Source organism: Sorex araneus, chromosome 5 (genome assembly GCF_027595985.1).
Source record: "Sorex araneus isolate mSorAra2 chromosome 5, mSorAra2.pri, whole genome shotgun sequence".
In the NCBI taxonomy this organism is placed as follows: Eukaryota; Metazoa; Chordata; class Mammalia; order Eulipotyphla; family Soricidae; genus Sorex; species Sorex araneus.
The window spans coordinates 53,071,979-53,093,540 of NC_073306.1; the positions used below are offsets into that span (position 1 = coordinate 53,071,979).

A 21,562-nucleotide genomic window follows, 5' to 3' on the forward strand; every position below is an offset into this window, starting at 1 on the left:
CCGGGTTGGTCGCGTGCAAGGCCAACACCCTACCCGCTGTACCATTGCTCCAGGCCCTGACCCAAGTTTTAAAAAAGAAAAGCTGGGGCTGGAGCAATAGCATAGCAGGTAGGGCGTTTGCCTTGCAGGCGGTCGACCCAGGTTCGATTCCCAGCATCCCATATGGTCCCCCGAGCACGGCCAGGAGTGATTCCTGAGTGCAGAGCCAGGAGTGACCCCTGTGCATCGCCGGGTGTGACCCAAAAAAAAAAAAGAAAAAAGCGGTGGGTGGAGAGAGAGTTCTCTGGGCAGAACACTTGCCTTGTACGTAACCAGCCTGGGTTCAGTCCCCGGTGTCACTTGGGGTCCCCTGAGCCCGAAGCACCGTTGGGTGTGGCCCCAGAACCAGCACCAAGCCACAGAAGCCTGTGTCTGGGCCGGGCCCGGGGCTCAGGCCTGGCGTGTGCGAGGCCCTGGGTTCGCTTCTCAGCACCACCGGACACAGGGAAGAGTGTGTCTGAGGAACTGAGGCCCGTCCTGCAGGTGGCGTCCCTGTGGCGAGCCTCCAGGACAGCGGGGACCAGCCCGGGCCGCACGGGAGGGCGGTGGAGCAGCACCCGAGCGATTCTGGCTGCCGCCTTCCCAGGGCCCGGCGGGTAATGACCCGCAGCCACTGACCGCTTCGGGGCCCCGGACCCCGCAGGTGCTGACGGGATACCTGGACTACATGGTCCAGCTGGGGAAGCTGCTGGGCGGCGCGGACGAGGACTCCATCCGGCCCCAGATGCAGCAGATCCTGGACTTCGAGACGGCGCTGGCCAACATCACCATCCCCCAGGAGAAGCGCCGGGACGAGGAGCTCATCTACCACAAAGTGACGGCGGCCGAGCTGCAGGTGAGTGGGCACGGGGCGCTGGGCGGCGGGGCTGGGGCCTGGACATTGTCTCATCGCGTCCTCAGAACAACCCGGGGAAGTTTTGGGGAGGGAGGAGGTGGTTCTCCCCGCCTCACAGATGAGAAGACTGAGGCCCAGAGGGCGTTGGCTGATGACGGCCGTGCCAGACTGTGCTTAGACTGTGCCCAGGCCTGCAGGGGTGCCACGGTGCGGAGAGGGTGCACAGGGGCAATTCCTGCCTCTCCTGTACCACACAGGCCTCGGAAGGGGGAGGCCCGGCTCTCCATTCACATTCAAGGTCTTGAGGCTCGTGTGCAGCTTGAGGAGCTGGACATCGGCTCGGGCGGTGGCTCTGCCCTGACCACCTGTCCTGGGATGCCCTGGAGGCACAGCGGGCTGGGCTGAGAACCCCGCCACCCTCTGGGGCGTCACCCCGCAGAACAAGAGTGCAAGTCGCGCTCTGCCGAAGGCCGGCCCCTGGTGGGGAGCGGGTCGCCCCAGTTCCTCTGTGTGGTGTCGCTGCCCTGCTCTCCCAGGGGTCAGGCTCCCAAAGGCTAAGTGACCTCGGTCTGGCTCCCTGCTTCTTGCTCTTGCCCAGTTTGATCAGGCCTCGCTTCCTCGCGTGGTGGTGGTGGGGGGGTGGTCTCTAGGCCCTTGGGGTAAGGTTCCGAGAGAATCTCTCGCTCCCTTTCTCCCTCCTCACTTCCATCCGGCAGATACCCCGGGCCACTTTGGGGGCTGGCTCTTGCCGAGCTGCGGGCTAGTGATGGGGGTGGGGGAGGTGGGAACAGCCACGTCCACTGACAGGGTGTTTTGGTAGGAACAGGACTCCGGGAGGGGGGCATGGTCAAGCCAGAAACAGTGAGACCAATGGTGGGTGCAGCCACCACCTCTCTGGTCCCAGAAATGCTGGTCTGGGTGGCGGGGGTGGGGGAGGGGAGGCCGGGTGGGGCCACTGGCTGCTTCTTACAGGCAGCAGCAGCCTGGCAGGCACCATCTGGCTCTGTTTTCCTACTCGGAGGCCAGGAGGTCAGGGAGCTGCTATTGTGCCGTGTAATTGGCCCCAGCTGCCCAGTTCTCAGCACGAGAGCACCCCCAGGTGCCCGTGATGCCAAGGAAGCCTAGTGTGGCTGCTGGGTGTGGCCCCCAGGGGCCTCCCGCCCTTGGCGGTTCTGTTGGTTAGTTTGGTTTGGGGGGCCGCACCCGGGGCTCAGGGCTTGGTGCTCAGGGGCTGGTGCCGGCAGGGCTGACGAGGCCAGACAGCACATGGGCCCTGCTGCATGCACAGCCCACGGGCGGGCCTGGGGGCCTGTCTCTGCCACCCTCTGCCAGCACAGAAGGAGAGGCCTTTTCTCTCTCTGGTCGCTCAGCTGCCCAGGGGGTGAGAGTGGGGTTTGGGGGGGGGGGGGCGGGAGGGGAGCATTTTAGCAAAGACAGAGCCTGGAGCATCCTAAGCCCCCAGCTTGGGTGGTGGCCCCGCCCTGCCAGGAAATCATGACCCGGAGCAGTCTGACGGCCTGCCACTTTGAGCCTTAGTCTCCCTCCTTGGTCATTCATTTTGACCTGTCCCGGGCCAGAACACAGAAATGGCAAGGGCCTGTGTTTTTGTTGTTGCTTTTTAAACAAACAGGCGCGGGGCTGGTTCACAACCATCAGTGCTCAGGGCAAGCTCTGGGGACTGTGTGCAGTGCCAGGGACGGAGCCCAAGTTAGCCAAAGCAGCTGCATGCGAGGCCAGCCCCTTCCCACCTATCCTGTCTGTCCAGCTGGGGGCTGGGGGTCTTCTAAGTCACAGTATCCTTTGAGAATGGGCTGGAAATTCTAGAGTGGCTCTCAGGAGAGATGGGGCAGGTGCGTTCACAAAAGAAAAGAGAAGGAAGGAAGGAAGGAAGGAAGGAAGGAAGGAAGGAAGGAAGGAAGGAAGGAAGGAAGGAAGGAAGGAAGGAAGGAAGGAAGAAAGGAAGGAAGGAGAAAGAAAGAAAAGAAAGAAAGAAAGAAAGAAAGAAAGAAAGAAAGAAAGAAAGAAAGAAAGAAAGAAAGGAGAAAGAAAAGAAAGAAAGAAAGAAAGAAAGAAAGAAAGAAAGAAAGGAAGGAAGGAAGGAAGGAAGAGAAAGGAAGGAAGGAAGGAAGGAAGGAAGGAAGGAAGGAAGGAAGGAAGGAAGGAAGGAAGAGAAAGAAGAAAGAAAATAAAAGAAAAGGAAAGGAAAGAAAAGGAAAGAAGTAGTTTTGTGGGACGGGGGGGGGCGGTATCCAAGGAATGGGTGTGTGTTTCACACGCAGGAGGCCTGGATTCAGTCCCCTGTACCACATGGTCTCCAGAGTACCACTGAGTGTGACCCAAAAATCCAGAGGAAGGCAGGGAGGGAGGGAGATGAAGAAAGGAGGGAGGGAGGAAGAGAGGGTGTTTGCCTTCTGCCAGGAGTGGCCCCTGAGCACAGAGCCTGGAGCACCACCAGATTTGGCACCCCCAAAAAGAAAAGCACAAGTGCCCGTTCCTGTTCCATGAGCACTGCTAGGAGTGATCCCTGAGCACTTCAGAGTGTGGCCCCCACCATTCCCACCCCAGCGTGGTCCCTCGCTTGCCTCTGGGGATTCTGCCAAAAAGCAAAACAAAAATCACAAAAAAGAGATTCATCTGACATTGCCGGTGGGTCTTGCGTGGTTGATTTTGCCCTGTGAAAGATATGGATGCTGCGTCTCCTGACTTCCTTTGTCAAGGGGAGAGAGAGTGGAGTTGGGCCTGGGTCGGCCCAGGAGGCCTCCCGGGGGACGCGTGACACTGACCCTGACGGTGTGCTTGCCAGACGCCGGACCCCTTTCTCGGTGACGGGCCCAGACAGGGCTTCTGCTCTAGCAGAGCGTATGTCACCCTGAAAACTGCTGCAGTCTCTAAAATTACTGGGCAAGAAATAACTAAAAATAACAGCAGCTCTGGGGGAACTAGGCCTAGAGCAAGAGGCTTTTCGAACTCTTGGTGGGAAATGAAGTGAGTCTGCCTCCTGCCTGGCACGCACCCGACCCAGGTTCAGCCCCTGGCACCACAGGGTCTCCTGGGCATCTCTCGAGTCACAGAGGCCCCCGAGTGCCGCCTCGTGTGGTCCTGGGGGACCCCCGGCACCTCCAGACTGGCCTGGGTGTCCCGGCACTGCAGGGCCCGTACGTCTTTGCACCCTCGGGTCCTTGCATTGAACTGTCATGGGTAAGGCCCCAAAACGAATTGTCTCCATCTCTGGCAAAAGTCAGCCAGCCTCTCTCGGCACCTGCCCGGGTCCCGTCTGCGCTCAGCTCTCGGCCCCTCCCAGGGCTGAGGTCCCATGGCGTCTTCTTTGGAGCGCCCTGGAGACCTGGGCTCCGGGGAGAGTGACCGGCTCACGCTGTCCCCGTCCCGCAGACCCTGGCACCCGCCATCAACTGGCTGCCCTTTCTCAACACCATCTTCCACCCCGTGGAGATCAATGAGTCGGAGCCCATCGTGGTCTACGACAAGGAGTACCTGGGGCAGGTGTCCACCCTCATCAACAACACCGACAAGTGGTGAGTGGCCCTCAGCCTGGGGCGGGCTCCCCCCGACAAGCAGCCTCTGGGGGTCTCACTCAGGTAGGGGCGGCCGAGGACCCAGTGAGCAGGATAAGGGCCCCGGGAGGCAGCAGGGGCCACCCTGGGCCAGGTCCTCAGCCCGGCCCCTTCTGTCTCCCGGTGCTGTGACCTGAGGCTCGTCTCCTCACCTGCATTCCATGAGGGCAGACGCTGAGTAAGCGTGGGCCCGGCTGGTGTGAGGACTGAGTGAGATGGTCTGTGGGGAGGCTTCTGTGTCGTGCCGATGCAGAGTGGGAGTCAGTAAATGTCAGCTAATGTTTTCATCTTTCTTTTCACTTTTTGTTTGTTTGTCTTGGGGTCACACTGGTGGTGTGCAGGGCTTACTCCCGGCTCTGCACTCAGGGTTCCACTCCTGGCAGGGCTCAGGGGACACTGCAGGGTTAATGGGATTGAACTGGGCTTGACCGTGTGCAAGGCAAGCACCCTACCCACTGGACTACCTCCTCTGACCCCTTTTTGCTTTTTGGGTCACACCCGGCAATCAGGGGTTAACTCCTGGCTCTGCACTCAGGAATTAGTCTTGGCGGTGCTTGGGGGACCATATGGGATGCTGAGAATCAAACCTGGGTCAGCTGCATGCAAAGCAAACACCCTACCCGCTGTATTATCGTTCCAGCTTTTGACTTTATAAGAAGGGCCAGAGAGAGTGTCCAGGGCTCATGGACTCACCTTGCCCACAGCTTACCCAGCTCCATCTCTGGTTCCATCTCCCATACAGTCCCTGGAGCACTAAGCCAGGGGGAGCCCTTAAGCACAGGTGTGACCCCAAAACAAACCATCCCCATGAAAGATATAAAATATCATCCGCACGGCAAAGTTAGTTTAGTTTAGGCATTTCATTTTAGACCAATTTTTTAAAAAAGTAATAAAAATTAAAGTTGCCCCAGGCATCATTGTCCCCAAAAAAATTGTCCCCCAAATCATCTGCTGTTGATCTTCCGGGAAGTTGAATGGGGAGAGAAACGATAGGGGGGGGAGCGGGATTTCTAGTGCCTGACCCTTTTGCCCGTCATGGTGGTTGGAAGTCTAGTCTCCTCCTGACCTCTATCCCAGCTCGTGCCCCCCGTCACCCTGACCCTCTCAGACCCCATTTTTCATGAGTCTGCAGTACCCCCCAGCCTGGCCCCTGTTGTCAGACCCGCAGCCTGGGTCAGGCCGAGGCTGGATGGCCTACTGGCCATCTCCTTGTGCTGAGGCAACTTCTTTGTGCAGGTGACAAGGGCTCCGGAGGGTTTCCTGTCTCTGGGGGAGGCCCTGCCTCGCCCCCACTGTTCCCGGGCCCCTGTCTAGCCTCTCTGGCCATGTGTCCAGAACATCCCCAAGCTCTGGAGACAGCAGCGCCACCTGGCTGCGGCTCCTGGAGCAGCAGGTGCACAGGGAGCATTTCTGGTTGCGATTGGGTACCTCGCACGCAGGGCAGGGCAGCAGATCCTGAAGGTTTCCTGCAGAAAACCCCAGCCCTGGCCTTGTTAAGGGTGGACCTTCCTGGTCCCGAGAGCCGGGTCTGGTGCTGAAAGGGCCAGGTGTGAGCGCCCCCCGGAGGTGGGTGAGGGAAGTGCTGCTCTGCTCGGACCCCAGCCAGCCCGTCTGCTTTCCCCCGGCCCAGCCTGCTAAACAACTACATGATCTGGAATCTGGTGCGGAAGACCAGCTCCTTCCTCGACCAGCGCTTTCAGGATGCCGACGAGAAGTTCATGGAGGTCATGTACGGGACCAAGAAGGTGAGTCTGGTCTCTGTCCCCGTGTTGAGAGCCGGCTGTGAGGCGGGTTCTGGACCGGCCACAGTGAATGTGAAGCAGGGAGTGTGGAGGGCCTCTGGAGGGTCCCCCTGCATGGTCCTGGGCACACAGGAAGGAGAGGACCTGAGTTTGCTGAGGGGAGGCGCGGAAGCTTCCAGAAGGAGGTGTTCACGCGTGTTTGAGGGCAAAAAAAGAAAAGTTCGGGTGCCAGAGAGCTAGAACAGCAGGGAGGGTGCTTGCCTTGCATGCAGCCAAACTGGGTTCCGTCCCCAGCATCCCATATGCCCCCCTGAGTCCCACCAGGAGTAATTCCTAAGTGCAGAGCCAAGAGTAAAAATAAGATAAATTTTGGCACCTGTGACCCAAAAGCCAAAAACCAAAAGAGCTAGTGGGACCCTCCAGGTTCCCAGCCCCAGCTCCACATGGGCCCCCAAGCACGTCCAAGGGTGCCCACTTCCCCAGAAGATACCCAGCGCAGCACCTGGCACTTGGGGAGCACCACACAGGAGCCCTCTGATGTTCCCACCCTCCCAGGCCCGGAGAAGCCTGCGCCACCTTTGGGTGCCCCGCCTGACCTTGCAGGGCTCGATCCTCCCCCACCCCGCTGTGGACCCCCCAAGCCAGGCCCTTGCCCCTCCCCATCAGACGCTGGCAGGGCGGGTCTCATGCCCCTAGGTCCCTCTATGTGAGGGTCTTGCTTGAGCACCTGCTACCAGGAGCCCTGCTGAGAGTGAGGAGGGAATCTGACGTGGGGCCCACTGAGCTGCAGGCACTGACTGCTCCCCAGCACCTTTGGGAACCCCCCACCTACCTCCCACCCAGTAAAATTCTAAGTTCCCTGCCATGAGGAATCATGTCTGCTTGGGGAGGCAGGGCCTGTGGGGGTGGAGCCTGGGCCAGTGTTGGGCATGTCTGGGCACTGATGACTGCAGGCCCCCTTTTCCCCGGGGGACCCACGAGCTCTGTCTCCAGGGGGCTGAGATGCTTTCCCTCGGGGCCCCTCACCCCGGCCACCCAGCGCAGGTAGGTGCCCTTTGAGAAGCTAAATCTCAGAGCCTGTGGTCAGGCCACGGAATACGGTGGCAGGGAGCAACAGTCCACACTGCCCGCCCCGGTCCACGCCTACAGTGACTGTCACCATGTCAGGAAAGGTCTCTGAGGTTCTGGAAGGACGCAGGGGCCCGCTGGAGAGGGCCGGGGCTGGGTGACCTCCTTGGTTTGTGTCTCCCAGACCTGCCTTCCCCGCTGGAAGTTCTGCGTGAGCGACACGGAAAACAACCTGGGCTTCGCCCTGGGCCCCATGTTTGTCAAAGCGACCTTCGCCGAGGACAGCAAGAACATAGTAAGTGCCTCCCGCCACGTGCCCATGATGTCACACCTGCCATGGCCCCGCCTGAGGCAGGACCCTGGCCTTCCCGACCCCTTCCTTCTCTGCAGCTCACGGTGAAGGAAAGTGAGCGACTGCTCTATGTCTGATGTCTCAGTCGGCATTCCCGTGGCCTCTAGCCTGCCCGCTCTGTCCACGCTCTTCATGGTCTCCTTAGCTGGCGCTCTCTGTCCACACTCCCCGTAGCCTCCTTAGCTGGCCCTCTCTGTCCACGCTCCCCGTGGCCTCCTTAGCTGGCCCTCTCTGTCCACGCTCCCCGTGGCCTCCTTAGCTGGCCCTCTCTGCCCACTCTCCCCATGTCCTCCTTAGCTGGCCCTCTCTGTCCACGCTCCCCGTGGCCTCCTTAGCTGGCTCTCTCTGTCCACGCTACCCGTGGCCTCCTAAGCTGGCACTCTCTGTCCACACTCCCTGTGACCTCCTTAGCTGGCCCTCTCTGTCCACGCTCTTCATGGACTCCTTAGCTGGCCCTCTCTGTCCACACTCCTCGTGGCCTCCTTGGCCCAGCACTCTCCTTCGCCAGCTCCCCAGGGCCCAGCCTGACTGTTGGTGGAGCTGCCGTGGCAGGGTGATGGTGGGCCCAGCTTGCTCCTACATGCACCCATTCCTGGCAGGGCCCCTGGGGGCCAGCATCTCATTTCCCTGTAGTGTGGAATGGGGTGTCGGCTGCAGGGGAGGTGGGGACACCCATGGAAAGGGCCCCCGGGTTATAAGGAGGCTTCCAGGCTGCTGCTGTCCTACCAACGCTGTTTTCAGTGCAAATATGAGTTACAGGTGACCTGGGGGGGGGTGCAGTCTGAGACCTTGGAGAGGTGGAGCCCCGCGGCCCCCACACCTATGCTTCCTGCTCCAGAGCCTGCCACCTCTGGGACTGCCATGACATGATTGCCCCTGGGGGCAGCCGCCACTGCACCCTTCTTGGCCCTGCATCTGGAGCCAGAGCCACATTCTGGCCTGGACCTGAGTCTGCACAGGGGCCGGGACAAAGGTCGCCCAGGGCCTTGGCCTGACCACTGCTCTATGTGTGTGTGTGTGTCTTCTCAGGCCAGTGAGATCATCCTGGAGATCAAGAAGGCGTTTGAGGAAAGCCTGAACACACTGAAGTGGATGGACGAGGACACCCGGAAGGCAGCCAAGGATAAGGTGGGCACTCAGGGGGGCAGAGGGGCAGGGGAGGCAGGAGCCCCCAACAGGAGCTTGGGTGCAGGGGCCAAGATGCCCAGGGGGCGGAGGGACAGGGGGCCTCATAGAGGAGGTGATGGGGGGGACCACCGACAGAAGGGGGAGCAGGAGCCACGGGGGGGTGGGGAACAGGGGTTACAGAGAGAGGAGACATGGGGGGAGGTGGAGAGCTCGGCCTGGGGCTGTGCCACCTTGTAAGGACGGCAGTCAGCGTAGGTGGCCGCATGGCTGGTAGCGGATGCCTTTGTGTGGGGGGCGTGGTGGGGGAGGACAGTCACATGCGCCCAGAGGAGAAGCAGAGGTGAGGCTGGAGGGGACTCTTCTCCCGAGGCGGGGAACACGCCAGAGCTGAGCGGGCGCTCACTCACTGTCTCGGCACCCCTGCCCAGGCGGATGCCATCTACAACATGATCGGGTACCCCAACTTCATCATGGACCCCAAGGAGCTTGACAAGGTCTTCAATGATGTGAGTGGCTCCCTGGCCTTTCCAAGCCCCGCTGTGGGGAGCAGAGCGGGCGGGGGCCCGAGACGAGGGGGGCAGCAGTGCCAGGCATCCTGGAGTCTGGCAGCAAGGGGGAGGGGAGCGCGTGCATCCAGGGGCCACTGCCCGGCCCTCCCTCTCCTGGACCAGCCAATGCCCTTTCTGAGTTCCAGCCTCGGTCCCCCAGCTGCCCCGCCTGCTGTCCCCACCAGAAGCAGCCCTGCTCTGTCTGAGGGGGCCCAGGCTGGGGGCAGTGTGCCTGGTGCAGAGAGTGGACCCCCAGAACCCGAGACAGCGGAGCAGAGAGTGGGCTCCCTTGGACCTCCTCCTTCCTGGGCCCCAGAGTTCTGCCCCATCCCCGGTCCCCCGGCCTTCCCTGAGAGACCCAGGCTGCTCTCTGGCATCTTGACATGATGGGAAGGGCACAGAAATGCCAACTAGATACTTCCGCTTAATTTCGAATGGCTCCCTGGCGGCTAAAGCTTTTTCACCAGCCCGTTGTGTGGATCCTGCTTTTGCCCCCAAAGGTCAGCTTCTCTGTCTTCGTTGGCTGAGCTCTGTGAGCCTGTTGCAGTTACCATGACCCCCTCGTGATGGTTCTGTTTAAAACCTGTAAATATGGACCGGAGCGATGGTACAGCGGGTAGGGCTCTTGCCTGGCATATAGCTGACTCAGGTTTGATCCCCAGCATCCCATATGGTCCCCTGAGCACTGCAAGGGGTGACCCCTGAGCATCGCTGGGTCTGCACCCTCCCCCCCAAATTAAAAAAAAAAACCTAAAAATATGAAAACTATTTCTGAGAACGTGGAACTCGGGCTTTGGCCTGTATCCTCTGGTCTGTTTCCTGGAGCATCCCTCGGGGGGCTCCAGAGTCTGAGCCTCCATGGACACTGCCCACTCGAAGGCCTGGACCCTGTCTGCCCAGACCTCCGGCAGGAGCCCGAAAGCTGTGTGGTGGAGCCAGGGGCTGGCCTTGAGAGAGCAGGACCTGGGACGTCCTGCCGGAGCCCAGGCAGCCCCGGGCCTGCTGGAGGGGGGCTGTGCTGTGCAGGGTGGGAGGCTCCCTCGGCCGTCAAAGCCTGAGTGGAGTCGGCTGCGCAAGCCCCACGCGGCCACGGTGGGCCCAGCCCCTCGCAGAGTTGCTTCCCTCAGCTTTTGTCCGCTCTTCCCGCCTTGGCACCAGGCATGGCTGCAGCGCCGAGCACTGCCGTGTGTTGGGTTTCCAGCGTGCTCTTGAAGCAGAGGGGACGGGGGTGGGGCCAGGCCCCGGGGGGAGCAGGCTGCGGGGGCGCCCCCCAGCTACTGCCCGAGCCCTGCCGTCTCGTGTCTGCTCCCGGCCCTCACTCCAGCCCGGCCAGGGCCGGCTCTCACCCCTGTACTCTGCTTCTCTCGTCAGTACTCCACAGTGCCAGGCCTCTACTTCGAGAATGCCATGCGGTTCTTCAACTTCTCCTGGAGGGTCACTGCCGACCAGCTCCGGAAAGCTCCCAACAGAGACCAGTGAGTCCCTGGGCCTGGCTGGGAGAGCACCCTGGGCCGAACCCCCCTGGTTTGGGGGGGCGGGGGGGCGGCCCGGCCACATCCTGGAGGGAATGGCCGGGAGAGCCCTCAGCCATGGCTACCCCACATCCCCGATGGGGAAACCAGGTATCCCGGGGTTGCTTCTCTGGGACCAGAGAGAGTACGGCGGGGAGGGTGCTTCCCCAAGCCACGCTCAGGAGTGGTTCCTGAGTGCAGAGCCAGGAGTAAGCCCTGAGCATGTGGGGTGTGCCCCCCCACAAAGAAAAGAAAAGAAAGGAAGTGGTACCCACCAGGAGCTGGCGCCATTGTGTATCTGCAGCCCCTCCCCAGCTGCCGCCTGCTCCGCCCCGCCCCGGGTTGTAACTCGCACACCCTGCAGTCTGCAGAGCGGGTGGCTGGGTCAGTGGTGCTCAGGGCAGCCTCGCACCAACCAGCACCAGCCCCTCCCCCAGCCTCGGTCCACTGACGCAGCATCAGCTTCTCGGCGACCTCCCCAGACAGAGGCTGGGGAAGGGACCCCCAGGCTTCTGGGTGGATCCCCAGCAACTGCGGTTTCAGAACTTTACTGAACCCTCCAAGGAGCCTTTTTTAAAAAATGTACCTTCCTGGCCTTCGAGACTCGTCTGGAATGTGACTTAGTACCAGGCGTTCTTTCGGCCTATATCCTATCCTATCTCCGAGAATATTTTAATATTCTCGGGGAACACAGGTGTGGCCAGCCACCAGCCAGCCCTCAGATGCTCCTTGAGCTGCGGCAAATCTTAACCTGGAGGAAACAATGTCCCTTTGCCTCGGGCGCCCCCTCCTGGAAAATAAGGGTTTGAGCGGCTCCTTTTCCTGTGAATTCACAAGAACTTTATCTCCACTGCCTGGCAGAGATACCACCATACTTTGAAGTTTTACTTAAAGGCTCTTGATTTAGCTTAAGAGTTTTCATTTAGATTTGGTTTCTTGTCCATGAATATGTATATAAGTGGTTCATTATAAATAGTTTAAGGTTTTTTTGTTTGTATTTTTTGGTGGTTTTTTTCCTTTTTTTTTAGTGTTTTGGGGTTACACCCAGCAATGCTCAGGGATTACTCCTGGCTCTGTACTCAGGAATCAATCCTGGTGGTGCTCAGGGGGCCCTATGGGATGCCTGAAATTGAACCTAGGTCAGGCGCATGCAAGTGCCTTACCTGCTGTACCGTTTCTCCAGCCCCTCGTTATAAATATTTCACTAGCTCTGACCTGAGCAATGCCACATCACCAAGCATGGAACCTTCTGACCCACAGAGCTGGGCCAGGCATCACCGGGAGTGGTCTCAATTCTGGGTTGAGACACTTGCAGCTGGACTGAGGGGATTCCTTGGGGTGTTGTGTGTGTGTGTTGTAGGTGGAGCATGACCCCGCCCATGGTGAACGCCTACTACTCACCCACCAAGAATGAGATCGTGTTTCCAGCTGGGATCTTGCAGGCTCCCTTCTACACCCGCTCCTCACCCAAGTAGGTAGCTCCCGGCCCTCCTGCCCATTGAATGCCGACCCCCGCCAGCCCCTCTGCCAGGCAGCCTGTGACTGTCCGAGAAATCGCCACGGGAGCAGCCTTGCTTCCTGGGCTTCCCTCCAGAGGTGCCTGGATCCAGTGGTCTCTGCATCGGCAGGCACTGGGGGTCGTAGTGTGGAGTTAGGAGCCCCCTCAAGGAACGTTCTTCTGTCCAGGCTTCAGAACAGCTGCAGCGGGGTAGTTGGAAAAGGTGTGGGCATTGCCTGAAATGCAGGCCTCTTGGTCCTGAGTTTGAATCCCAAGTCTGTTATTTGCTCTATCCCGGCATTGAACCATTTCAGGACTGGTTTGATCATTTACACATTTGCTCACTGGGGGCTGGAGAGATAGTACAGAGGTTAAGGTGACCGCCTTGCGGCAGCTGGCACACAGATCAGAGCCAGGAATAAACCCTGAACATCACCAGGTGTGTGGCCCAAAGGGGCCAAAGGCTTTGCTCCTTTGTTCCAGGCTCATTTAGACTTAAGGATTTGGGGGTGGGTCAGGAGGAGAGGTGATACCTTAGGTGCAGAAGCATGAACTTTGCATGTAAGGGCCCTGGTTTAATTCCTGGAAATACATGCTTCCTCAAGCACTGCTGGGAGTAGCCTCTGAGCACTACCAAGTGTGGCTCCAAAAAACAGACAAGAAGAGTTAAGTGATGTTCAGGATGGATGGATGCATGGATGGATGGATGGATGGATGGATGATGGGTAGATGGATGCATGGATGAATAGATGGGAAAGGATAGATGGGATGAATGGATCAACTAAATGGATGAATGGACAGATTGATAGCATGGATGGATGGGTGGATGCATGGATGGATGCGTGGATGATGGGTAGATGGATGCATGGATGAATAGATGGGATAGGATCAATGGGATGAATGGGACAAACTAAATGGATGAATGGACAGATTGATAGAATGGATGGATGAATGGATGGATGGGATATGATGGATGAAAGGATTGGACAGTTGGATACTGGGATAGATGGATGGGGTGGTATAGTGGATGGATAAATGAATGCACAGGATAGGATAGATACATGGATGGAGATGGATATGGACAGATGAATGGATAGATAGATGGACAGACAGATGGGTGGATAGACGGATGGGTGGATGGATGGATGGATGGATGATGGATAGACAGGATGTATTACATGAACACTAGAGACTCTTTTCTGATGACCGAGAGGACTGACAATGGTGCACAGTTATGCGGAGCACCTGGCACAGTGCTTGGCACCCGTGGAACAGGCCAGCCCCAGCCCACTCCCCCGGCTTCTTACAGGCTTCTGTGACCCAACTGGAAGCTCTGGCTGCAGCCACACCCCCACAGCACCCTCACTGGACGCGGCTGCAGCCAGTGCTGGGGGGTTAGTGATTTCCCTCGTTGTCACAGCATCACCCTCATTTTCCTGTCCTCCACTCCAGGGCCTTAAATTTTGGTGGCATTGGTGTCGTCGTGGGCCACGAGCTGACTCACGCATTTGACGATCAAGGTAGAGTTTCAGGAGGCTCATTCAGATCAGGCAATCGGGTTCCCGATCCCACTGCTTCTGCTCTTTCTCCCTTTGCTTCCAGGGAACTTAGCACTGGATTCAGACGGGTGTGGGGTCAGATTCGGACTCTGCCCTCCACCAGTTCATGAGCCTTAGAGAGTCCGACCATTCCTCCCTGCACCCCTCAGCCGTGAAAGGGCCCGGAGCTTCCAGCTGGTGTGTGGTGGCTGTGTCACCTGTGGCACCTCCTGCTCCTGGAAGGTGCCTAGTGGCTGGGCATGATATGGGGACAGTTAGTGGGGGACAAGCCCCCACTGGACAGGAGTACAACAATGGCCACAGTTAGAAGAATGCCATTTGTCCTTCCTGTACCTGCTAAGGTCCAGAATCTTCATTGCCTCCTTGCCTTAGTCTGCCTTGGGGACCCCAGGGCCGAGAAGGAAGAGGCAGGACCCCAGTCCCGTGTGGCCCCATTTACTGCTCTGGACATGGGGTGGAGGCCCTTAGCCAGCCTTGACGTGGACCCAGCCCTCCGGAAGCTGCACATGTGCTGGTCCTTTGTCCCTCCTCATTCCTCTGCCCCCCTACCCCCGCCCCGGTCGCTACCTCCCAGCCACTCTAGCTGTGAAGGACTCGGCCCAGCATCCCCTTTGAGTGCTGGCTGCTAGCTGGAGTAGGGGCGAGAGGCCCATCTGGACAGCGGGGGGGGGGGGGGGGCCCGCCACGCCCTGGCTCCATTTCCACCCCACTCCCCCTCACCCTGGTCCCGATGCCACCCGCTACCCTCCAGGGCGGGAGTATGACAAGGACGGGAACCTGCGGCCCTGGTGGAAGAACTCGTCGGTGGAGGCCTTCAAGCAGCAGACGGAGTGCATGGTGGCGCAGTACGGCAACTACAGCGTGAACGGGGAGCCCGTCAACGGGCGGCACACGCTCGGGGAGAACATCGCCGACAACGGGGGCCTCAAGGCGGCCTATCGGGTAGGGGCCCCGCCACGAAGTCAGACACCCCTCCCAGAAGACTGTTCTGGAGTGTGACCCGATGGGAGACCGGAGGGGCTTGGGAGGGAACACCCGCAGCCCACCCCCAAGACCCATCTGTTTGGTTTTGTTTTTATTTTTAATATGGGGTTTGGGGGGCCACACCGGGCCGTGCTCGGGGGGATGCTCCTGCCTGTGTGTTTGGGGGTCTCTTCTGGTGGTGGTCTGGGACCGTATGTGGTGCTGGGGTGGAGCCTGGGTGGGCCACGTGTCTAGAAGGCCCCTTCCTTGCTGTCCAGTCTCTCGGGCCCCTCCCATCTGTTGTTCGAGTTGCCATGGAGTCACCCAGACCCAGGGAGGGCCTGAGAGCAGAGGGAGACAGGCCAGGGTCCATCTGGTTCAAGTCCTGCCTCTCCCCGCTAGAGCCTCCATGTGCTTGTCTGGGGACCCCAACACCATTGGCATGTAAGGGGGGTAACAACTTGGGCACAGAGTGGCCTTTAGACGTGTCAGTTGAGGGGCCAGAGAGAGGCACAGGAGGTGAGGGACTTGCCCTCCACGTGGCTGAGTGGCTGAGGTCATGGTTCGGGTCCCCGACACTCTCTCTGGTGCCCCGAGTACCACCACGTGTGGCCCAGACCTCCCACTCCAAAAGGAAAAAGAAATGTTCTCTGAGGAGTGCGGGCGTTGCAGGTGGGAGGTCCCATCCCTGGCACTGCAGGGTCCCCCGGGCACAGCCTGGAACCATCCCGAGAACAGAGCCAGGAGTCGCCCCTAAGGAACTCCTGTGTGTAACTGAGTAGAAATGAGCCACAAAGGAATCCATGGAGAAGAGGCGGTCTCTGAGCGCGTCCTGCTGCCCCCTCACCGCAGGGGCCCTTCCCCACCTCTGCCTGTGCCCAAAATGGGCTTGGCTCGCACCCGGACACCTTACAGCAAGGTCTCACAGGCCGCTCTGGGTGGGTTTGGGGCCATGCTGGCAGTGGTAAGGGGGCCTCGGTGTGCCGGGGATGGACCCTGGGCCCCAGCGTGCCAACTCTGCACTTAGCCCTCTCAGCTTCTCGGGGCTCTTACAACCACATTTTGCCGATGAGGAAACTGAGCCCAGAGACAATTATTTGGTAACTTGCCCGAGACCGAGTTTGTAGACATGAGGTCCTGGGTTGGCCCCCCAGTACCACAGGGACCTCCCCCTCCCTGGCTTCTCTGGGTGTGGTCCTGGTGGCCCCCGGGCACCACCACTAGAGATTCCCGATTCCCGAAAAAGCTTGTGGATGTGACAGCACAGGGAAGGGGAGGAAGGGCAGGTGTCTGTCGAGATAAGATGAGGTCAGGCTTTGGCCAGCTGAAGAGAACACAGGGCAGGGTCCTGAAAAGGAAGAGGAGGGGCACGGCCAGGAGGCACCGAGCCTTGAAATTGAGACCTGGGAGCTGGAGCAATGGCACAGTGGGTAGGGCATTAGCCTTGCACGCGACCAACCTGGGTTTGATTCCCAGCACACATATGGTCCCCTGAGCACCACCAGGAGTAATTCCTGAGTGCATGAGCCAGGAGTAACCCCTGTGCATCACCAGGTGTGACCCAAAAAGCAAAAAGAAAAAATGAAACCTAATGCTGAGGACCAGGCAGGGAAAACTGGACCAGGAGAGGCGGGAGATGGACACAGCTGGACGTGTTCAAGGACATGAGGCAGGTGTAGTAGAGAGAGCGTGGATCCAGGAGGCAGGTGGTCTGAGTGGCCAGGACAGGGCACTTGGCTTCAGGGGGCTACAGGGGAAGCTCAGTCTTAAAACAGAGGAAAGATGTGACCCTGTTTACCTTAAAACAGGGGCCAGGGCGCTGGAGCGATAGCACATCGGGTAGGGCATTTGCTTTGCATGCGGCCGACCTCAGTTTGATTCCCAGCATCCCATATGGCTCCCTGAACACCACCAGGAGTAATTCCTGAGTGCAGAGCCAGGAGTAACCCCTGTGCATCGCCAGGTGTGACACCACCCCCCACCAAAAAAACCCACATAGTCCCCCAAGCACTGCCAGTAGTACTTCATGAGTGCAGAGCCAGGAGTTAACCCTGAGCATCGCTGGGTGTGACCCCCCAAAAAAAATAAAAATAGAAAAAAAACCAGGGGGCAGGGCTGAGTGCAGGCTCTGTGTGTGGAAGGCCTGGCTTCCAGCCCCTGTACCCACCGACTGGCCCCTTGGGCATCACCAGGAGAGACCCCCCAGTCCCTGATCACCCTTGGATATGACCTGAAAATAAAAATGATATTTTTTGTGGGCCACACCCAAAGATGCTCCACTTGGCGAGGCTTGAGGAACCATATGGGATGCCCGGGATTGAATCCTGCTCGGCCGTGTGCAAGGCAAGCGCCCTATGTGCTGTACTCTCTCCAGCCCCCAAAATAAAATTAAAAAAATTAAAAAATCAGGGTCCGAAGAAGCCGGGGATGCAGCTCACGTGGCCCAGCACATGCCTTGCATTTCCAAGGCCCTGACTGGCTTCTAGTCCTCGCCCCCCAAAACACCACCGAGTCTGGCCCCTGTGAAAATAAAGGAAAGAAACAAAGGTCAGCAAACACACAGACGAAGTCTCACCCTCAGCCCGGGCTCAGTACAGGCTGGGGGCCGGGGGGGGGCACATATACGGCCACCGCTTTTGAGTTCTTGGTTGTTTCCCAGTGTTTCCTTGGCATTGAACATAGGCCACAGAGAGCCTCTGGCCTCTAAACTTGATAATATTTACTCTCTGGCTCTTCGCAGAGAAGCTTGCCAACTCTGCTTTATTAAAGAGGGATTAAATTGTGGAGTCAGGGGGGGGACTTGACATGGACCAGCTTGAGTCCAGGTGACAAGTGAGAAAATTGCCTTAAGGTTGTTGCACAAGCCACAGGTGAGACCAGCAGGGGTCGGGTCGGAGAGCAGAGAAGTGGTCGGAGCTGGGCGTTTGCCTGGAGCAAAAGAATCATCGAGGCCAGAGAGATGTCTCAAAGGCTGAGCGAGTTCTGCATGCTGGAGACCTGGGTTTGCTCCCCGAGCAGACTGGCACAGAGGCCCGAGCACACAGCAGGGAGTAGCCTCTTGACACCTTCAAGAGTGACCCATGGGGCTGGAGTGATAGCACTGTGGGTAGGGTGGTTGCCTTGCATGCAGCTGACCCGGGTTTGATTCCCAGCAGCCTGTATAGTCCCCTGAGCACCGCCAGGAGTAATTCCTGAGAGCATGAGCCAGAGTAACCCCTGTGCATTGCCGGATGTGACCCAAAAAGCAAAAAAAAAAAATAATGAGTGACCCGTGCTAATCCCTCTCCCGCTTCCCACCACCACCAGATAAAAAGACTCAGAGTCCTGGGGTTTGGGCTGTGACGCAGAAAGTGTGTGTGTGTGTGTGTGTGTGTGTGTGTGTGTGTGTGTGTGTGTGTGTGTCCATATATGTGTTGGCATGTATGTGTGTATGGGTGTATTGCATGCATGTGTGTGTTCATGTGTCCTCTCTGGGGTGGGCAGCGGAGCCGAGGATGCTGCTGCTGCCCCCGTTTCCCACCCCACCTATTCCTCCTCCTCCCAGGCCTACCAGAACTGGGTGAAGAAGAACGGGCCCGAGCAGACGCTGCCCACCCTGGGCCTCTCCAACAACCAGCTCTTCTTCCTGGGCTTCGCACAGGTGAGTGGGGAGGGTGCCCGGCTCACACACACGGTGCCGGGTGGTGCTCCTGGAGCCCCGAGGCCAGAGGGCAGGTTCCCGCCCCATCAGACTGCCCCTCAGACGGGACCCTCGGCCCTGAGAGAGGCTTGAGCGGGGACACGATGCCCGGGTGCCAGGCGGTGGCACGGCCCTGACCTGGCCTGTGCGGACAGACAGAAACAAGGAGATGAGAGGGCCAGGTGATCATTAAGGGTCCTTCTGGCTGTGAGTTTCTAGAAATTTCTTAAATGCAGGTGGCCCCAGATTGCCCCTGAGCCTAGCATTAGGGTGAGAGCCCCTGTTGGTTCTGGAGCTACTGGCCCTTAGATCATGTTTTTTACACAGGAGGCAAATGATCTAGACTGAATTCCAGCTTTTCACACGGCCTGGGCCACAGAACCCCTGCTCAGAGGGAACCTCCCGCCCAGGGCAGGGCGGAGCGCTGCTCTGCTGGAAAGGGTGCGGGTTGGGAGACCCCGGGAGGAGCCAGCACCCCCACCCTGGCCCTTCCTTATGTGGCAGGGCCTCTGCATCCTGGGGGTCTCAGAACCAAATGGGGGGGCAGGGCTCGTGCCCCTATCTCCTGGACGGGGTGAGTCTGGTGGCTTTGTGGCCCTGCAGTGACCCCAGCCTTGCCTCTGTCTGTCTGTCTGTCTGTCTGTCTGTCTGTCTGCCTGCCTGCCTGCCTCCCCAGGTCTGGTGCTCCGTGCGCACGCCCGAGAGCTCCCACGAAGGCCTCATCACGGACCCTCACAGCCCTTCCCGCTTCCGGGTCATCGGCTCCATCTCCAACTCCAAGGAGTTCTCGGAACACTTCCGCTGCCCGCTGGGCTCCCCCATGAACCCTCCGCACAAGTGTGAAGTCTGGTGAGGTGTGAGCGAGAGCCAAGACAGGGGCCGGCACCATGAGGCGCCGCTCCGGCCAGCCTCCATCCAGGGCGCCACCCAGCCCCCCACCCCCCACCATTCCGGCGGGCTTCCCGGGGCCGGCAGAGCCCGGGGTCGGGCCGGGGTGTCTCTGCGTCGTCTGAGATTCTGTCCCCACAAAGACCCTGTCATCCCCCGCCCCTGCGCCAGCTCTGACAGGCCTTGGGGGGGCAGGCTGGGGGGCCAGGCCTGGGCCCCACATCGACAAGGGGGGCAGGACACGGCCCCCGCCCACATCCAGCGCCAGAAGCACCACAGACGCCACTGTGTCAAATGTTTCAAAGATATATTTTTGGGGAAAACTATTTTTTAAGCATTGTGGAATACACTGGAAATCTTCAGGGAAACAAGACATTTAAAACACTTTTTTTTTTTAAAGGGAAGGATTGGTATATTTATTATGTTTCGTTTTTCTAAGTAACCTGTGGACAAGGGAAGCCCCTTATTGTCCCCCACCCCCGCCCCGCGCCCACATCAGGCTGAGACTGAGCTTTGAGCAGGCCCCAGATCTAGCGCTGGGCCCCCGGGCTCTGCCAGCCACTCCCCTCACTGCCAGTGCTCCCCAGGGGTCCGGGCGGCCTGGAGGCCTGGCACGGGGAGTGGCCCCCACACTGGCACTGCCTGCCCCGGTGGCTCGTCTACAGGCCCTGGGCACCCACCCCCCACGCCGTCCCCCACCCTCTGCCCCTCTTCTTTCTGCTCTGGGGGCCCCACTCCCCTCCTGCAGCATCACCCCCCACCCCATCCCAGCCTCTAAGGGGGCTGCCTTGCCCAGACCCTTCCCCAGGGGACGGAGAAGTGAAAACGCACCACAGAGCCCCAGGAATCCCCCTCGGCTCCGGCCCTGCCCCCCTCCAGTGCCTTATCTGAGGCTGTGGCTTGGGCTCCCCACTAAGGAGAGGGGAGCTTCCTGTTACCCCCCACCCAGCCCAGCCCCAGGGCCCCTCTGGCCTCTGCAGTGAAGCCCCCAAGTGACTTAATTGGAACTCAAGGCCATACCCCCACTTTGCGTCACCCACCTGCTCCCCTCCTGCCCCCCAGCAGCTCCAGCCTGAAGACCAGTGGCCTTCCTGGCGCTCCGGAGTCCGGGCGGCTTCCCGAGCCTGCCGGGCGCTCGTCCCACCCCAGCCCCTCGGCTGGACCAGGACAGTCCCCGCGGTGGAGACACAGCCCGCCCCCGGCAGCTGTGCCTCCCCCGTGTGGCACGAGGTGGGGACGCCAAGACGGCCACACGTCTCCCCCCTACCCCCCAGCACCTCGAGGAACATGCTCGGTGTACCCCACCCCTGCCTGGGGAAGCCCGTGCCCTCCCGCCTCAGCAGCCCGGGTCACCGCCCTCACTTTCCCAGAAGAGGACCCTCCCCCCCCCCCCCGCCAGAGGAGCAGAAGATGCTCTCGAGCAGAGGGGGGCTGTGGGGAGTGGACTGCGAAAGAGGGGGCGCCTGGTCCCTCGGCTGGCCAGAAGGAAAGGCGAGAGTCGCTCCCAAGTACGCTCTCCCGGGCACCCGCTGTGCCCCTTGTCACCCACCTTCCTTGGTTTTCACCCCGTGGAAAACCACCGTCCAGGAGAGCAGATGTCAGCACTCGGCGTGGCAGGGAGCCCCCCCACCCCTGCTGTCGCCCCAGCCAGAAGCCAGTGTTCCCCCAGGAGACTGTGGCCCGCACTCCCGCTTCAGGATGTGCCGGCAGGGCCCAGGAGGACGCCAGCTGCAGGGCTGGAAGCCGTGGGCACCCTGCTGGTACCCCTCCCCACCCCAAAGCCTGGAGAAAGAGAGACTGAGGGGAGCAGGGGCGGCTGCCCACAGGGCCGTCTCCTCTATGGGTACGTGGACACGTGGACGGGGCTCGGAGCTGGGAGTCTGTTTTTTTTGTATTATCATGTCCTGTGCTACTGTAGTTTGGGTGTGGCACTCTTGCCATGGAAATAAAGTACTTGTACCAAGGGCCTCGTGACTGAGCGTGTGTGTCTGTCCCGGCCGGATGGGAAGGTCTCCAGCCACCCTGAGGTGTCCCCAAGGGCTGTCCCTAGGAAGAGCTGAGACCCAGGGCCTCACATTCACATGCTGCTGTCAGTTGTCTTACTGTATCTGCTATAGGGAAGGTAACAGTTGCAGTAACAGTCATGCTCCTGGTGTTGGTATACAAAGTCACTGCACCCA

The 21,562-nt window shown here is 59.6% G+C and overlaps 1 protein-coding gene across 2 annotated transcripts in view; it reads left to right on the plus strand.

Moving 5' to 3' along the window:
* The window catches only part of ECE1 (endothelin converting enzyme 1), a 111,327-nt gene extending 89,978 nt beyond the window's left edge, over positions 1-21,349 (plus strand). For both annotated transcript variants that reach the window (XM_055138482.1, XM_055138481.1), the window contains 12 exons: positions 683-874; positions 4,265-4,407; positions 6,077-6,191; positions 7,441-7,551; positions 8,638-8,736; positions 9,165-9,242; positions 10,656-10,759; positions 12,156-12,266; positions 13,746-13,813; positions 14,604-14,794; positions 18,360-18,455; positions 19,171-21,349. In XM_055138482.1, coding sequence (XP_054994457.1) covers positions 683-874; positions 4,265-4,407; positions 6,077-6,191; positions 7,441-7,551; positions 8,638-8,736; positions 9,165-9,242; positions 10,656-10,759; positions 12,156-12,266; positions 13,746-13,813; positions 14,604-14,794; positions 18,360-18,455; positions 19,171-19,347 — 1,485 coding nt within the window. In that variant the 3' untranslated portion in view covers positions 19,348-21,349. The remainder of the gene's footprint in view (positions 1-682; positions 875-4,264; positions 4,408-6,076; positions 6,192-7,440; positions 7,552-8,637; positions 8,737-9,164; positions 9,243-10,655; positions 10,760-12,155; positions 12,267-13,745; positions 13,814-14,603; positions 14,795-18,359; positions 18,456-19,170) is intronic.
* The last annotated feature ends 213 nt before the right edge of the window (positions 21,350-21,562 follow it).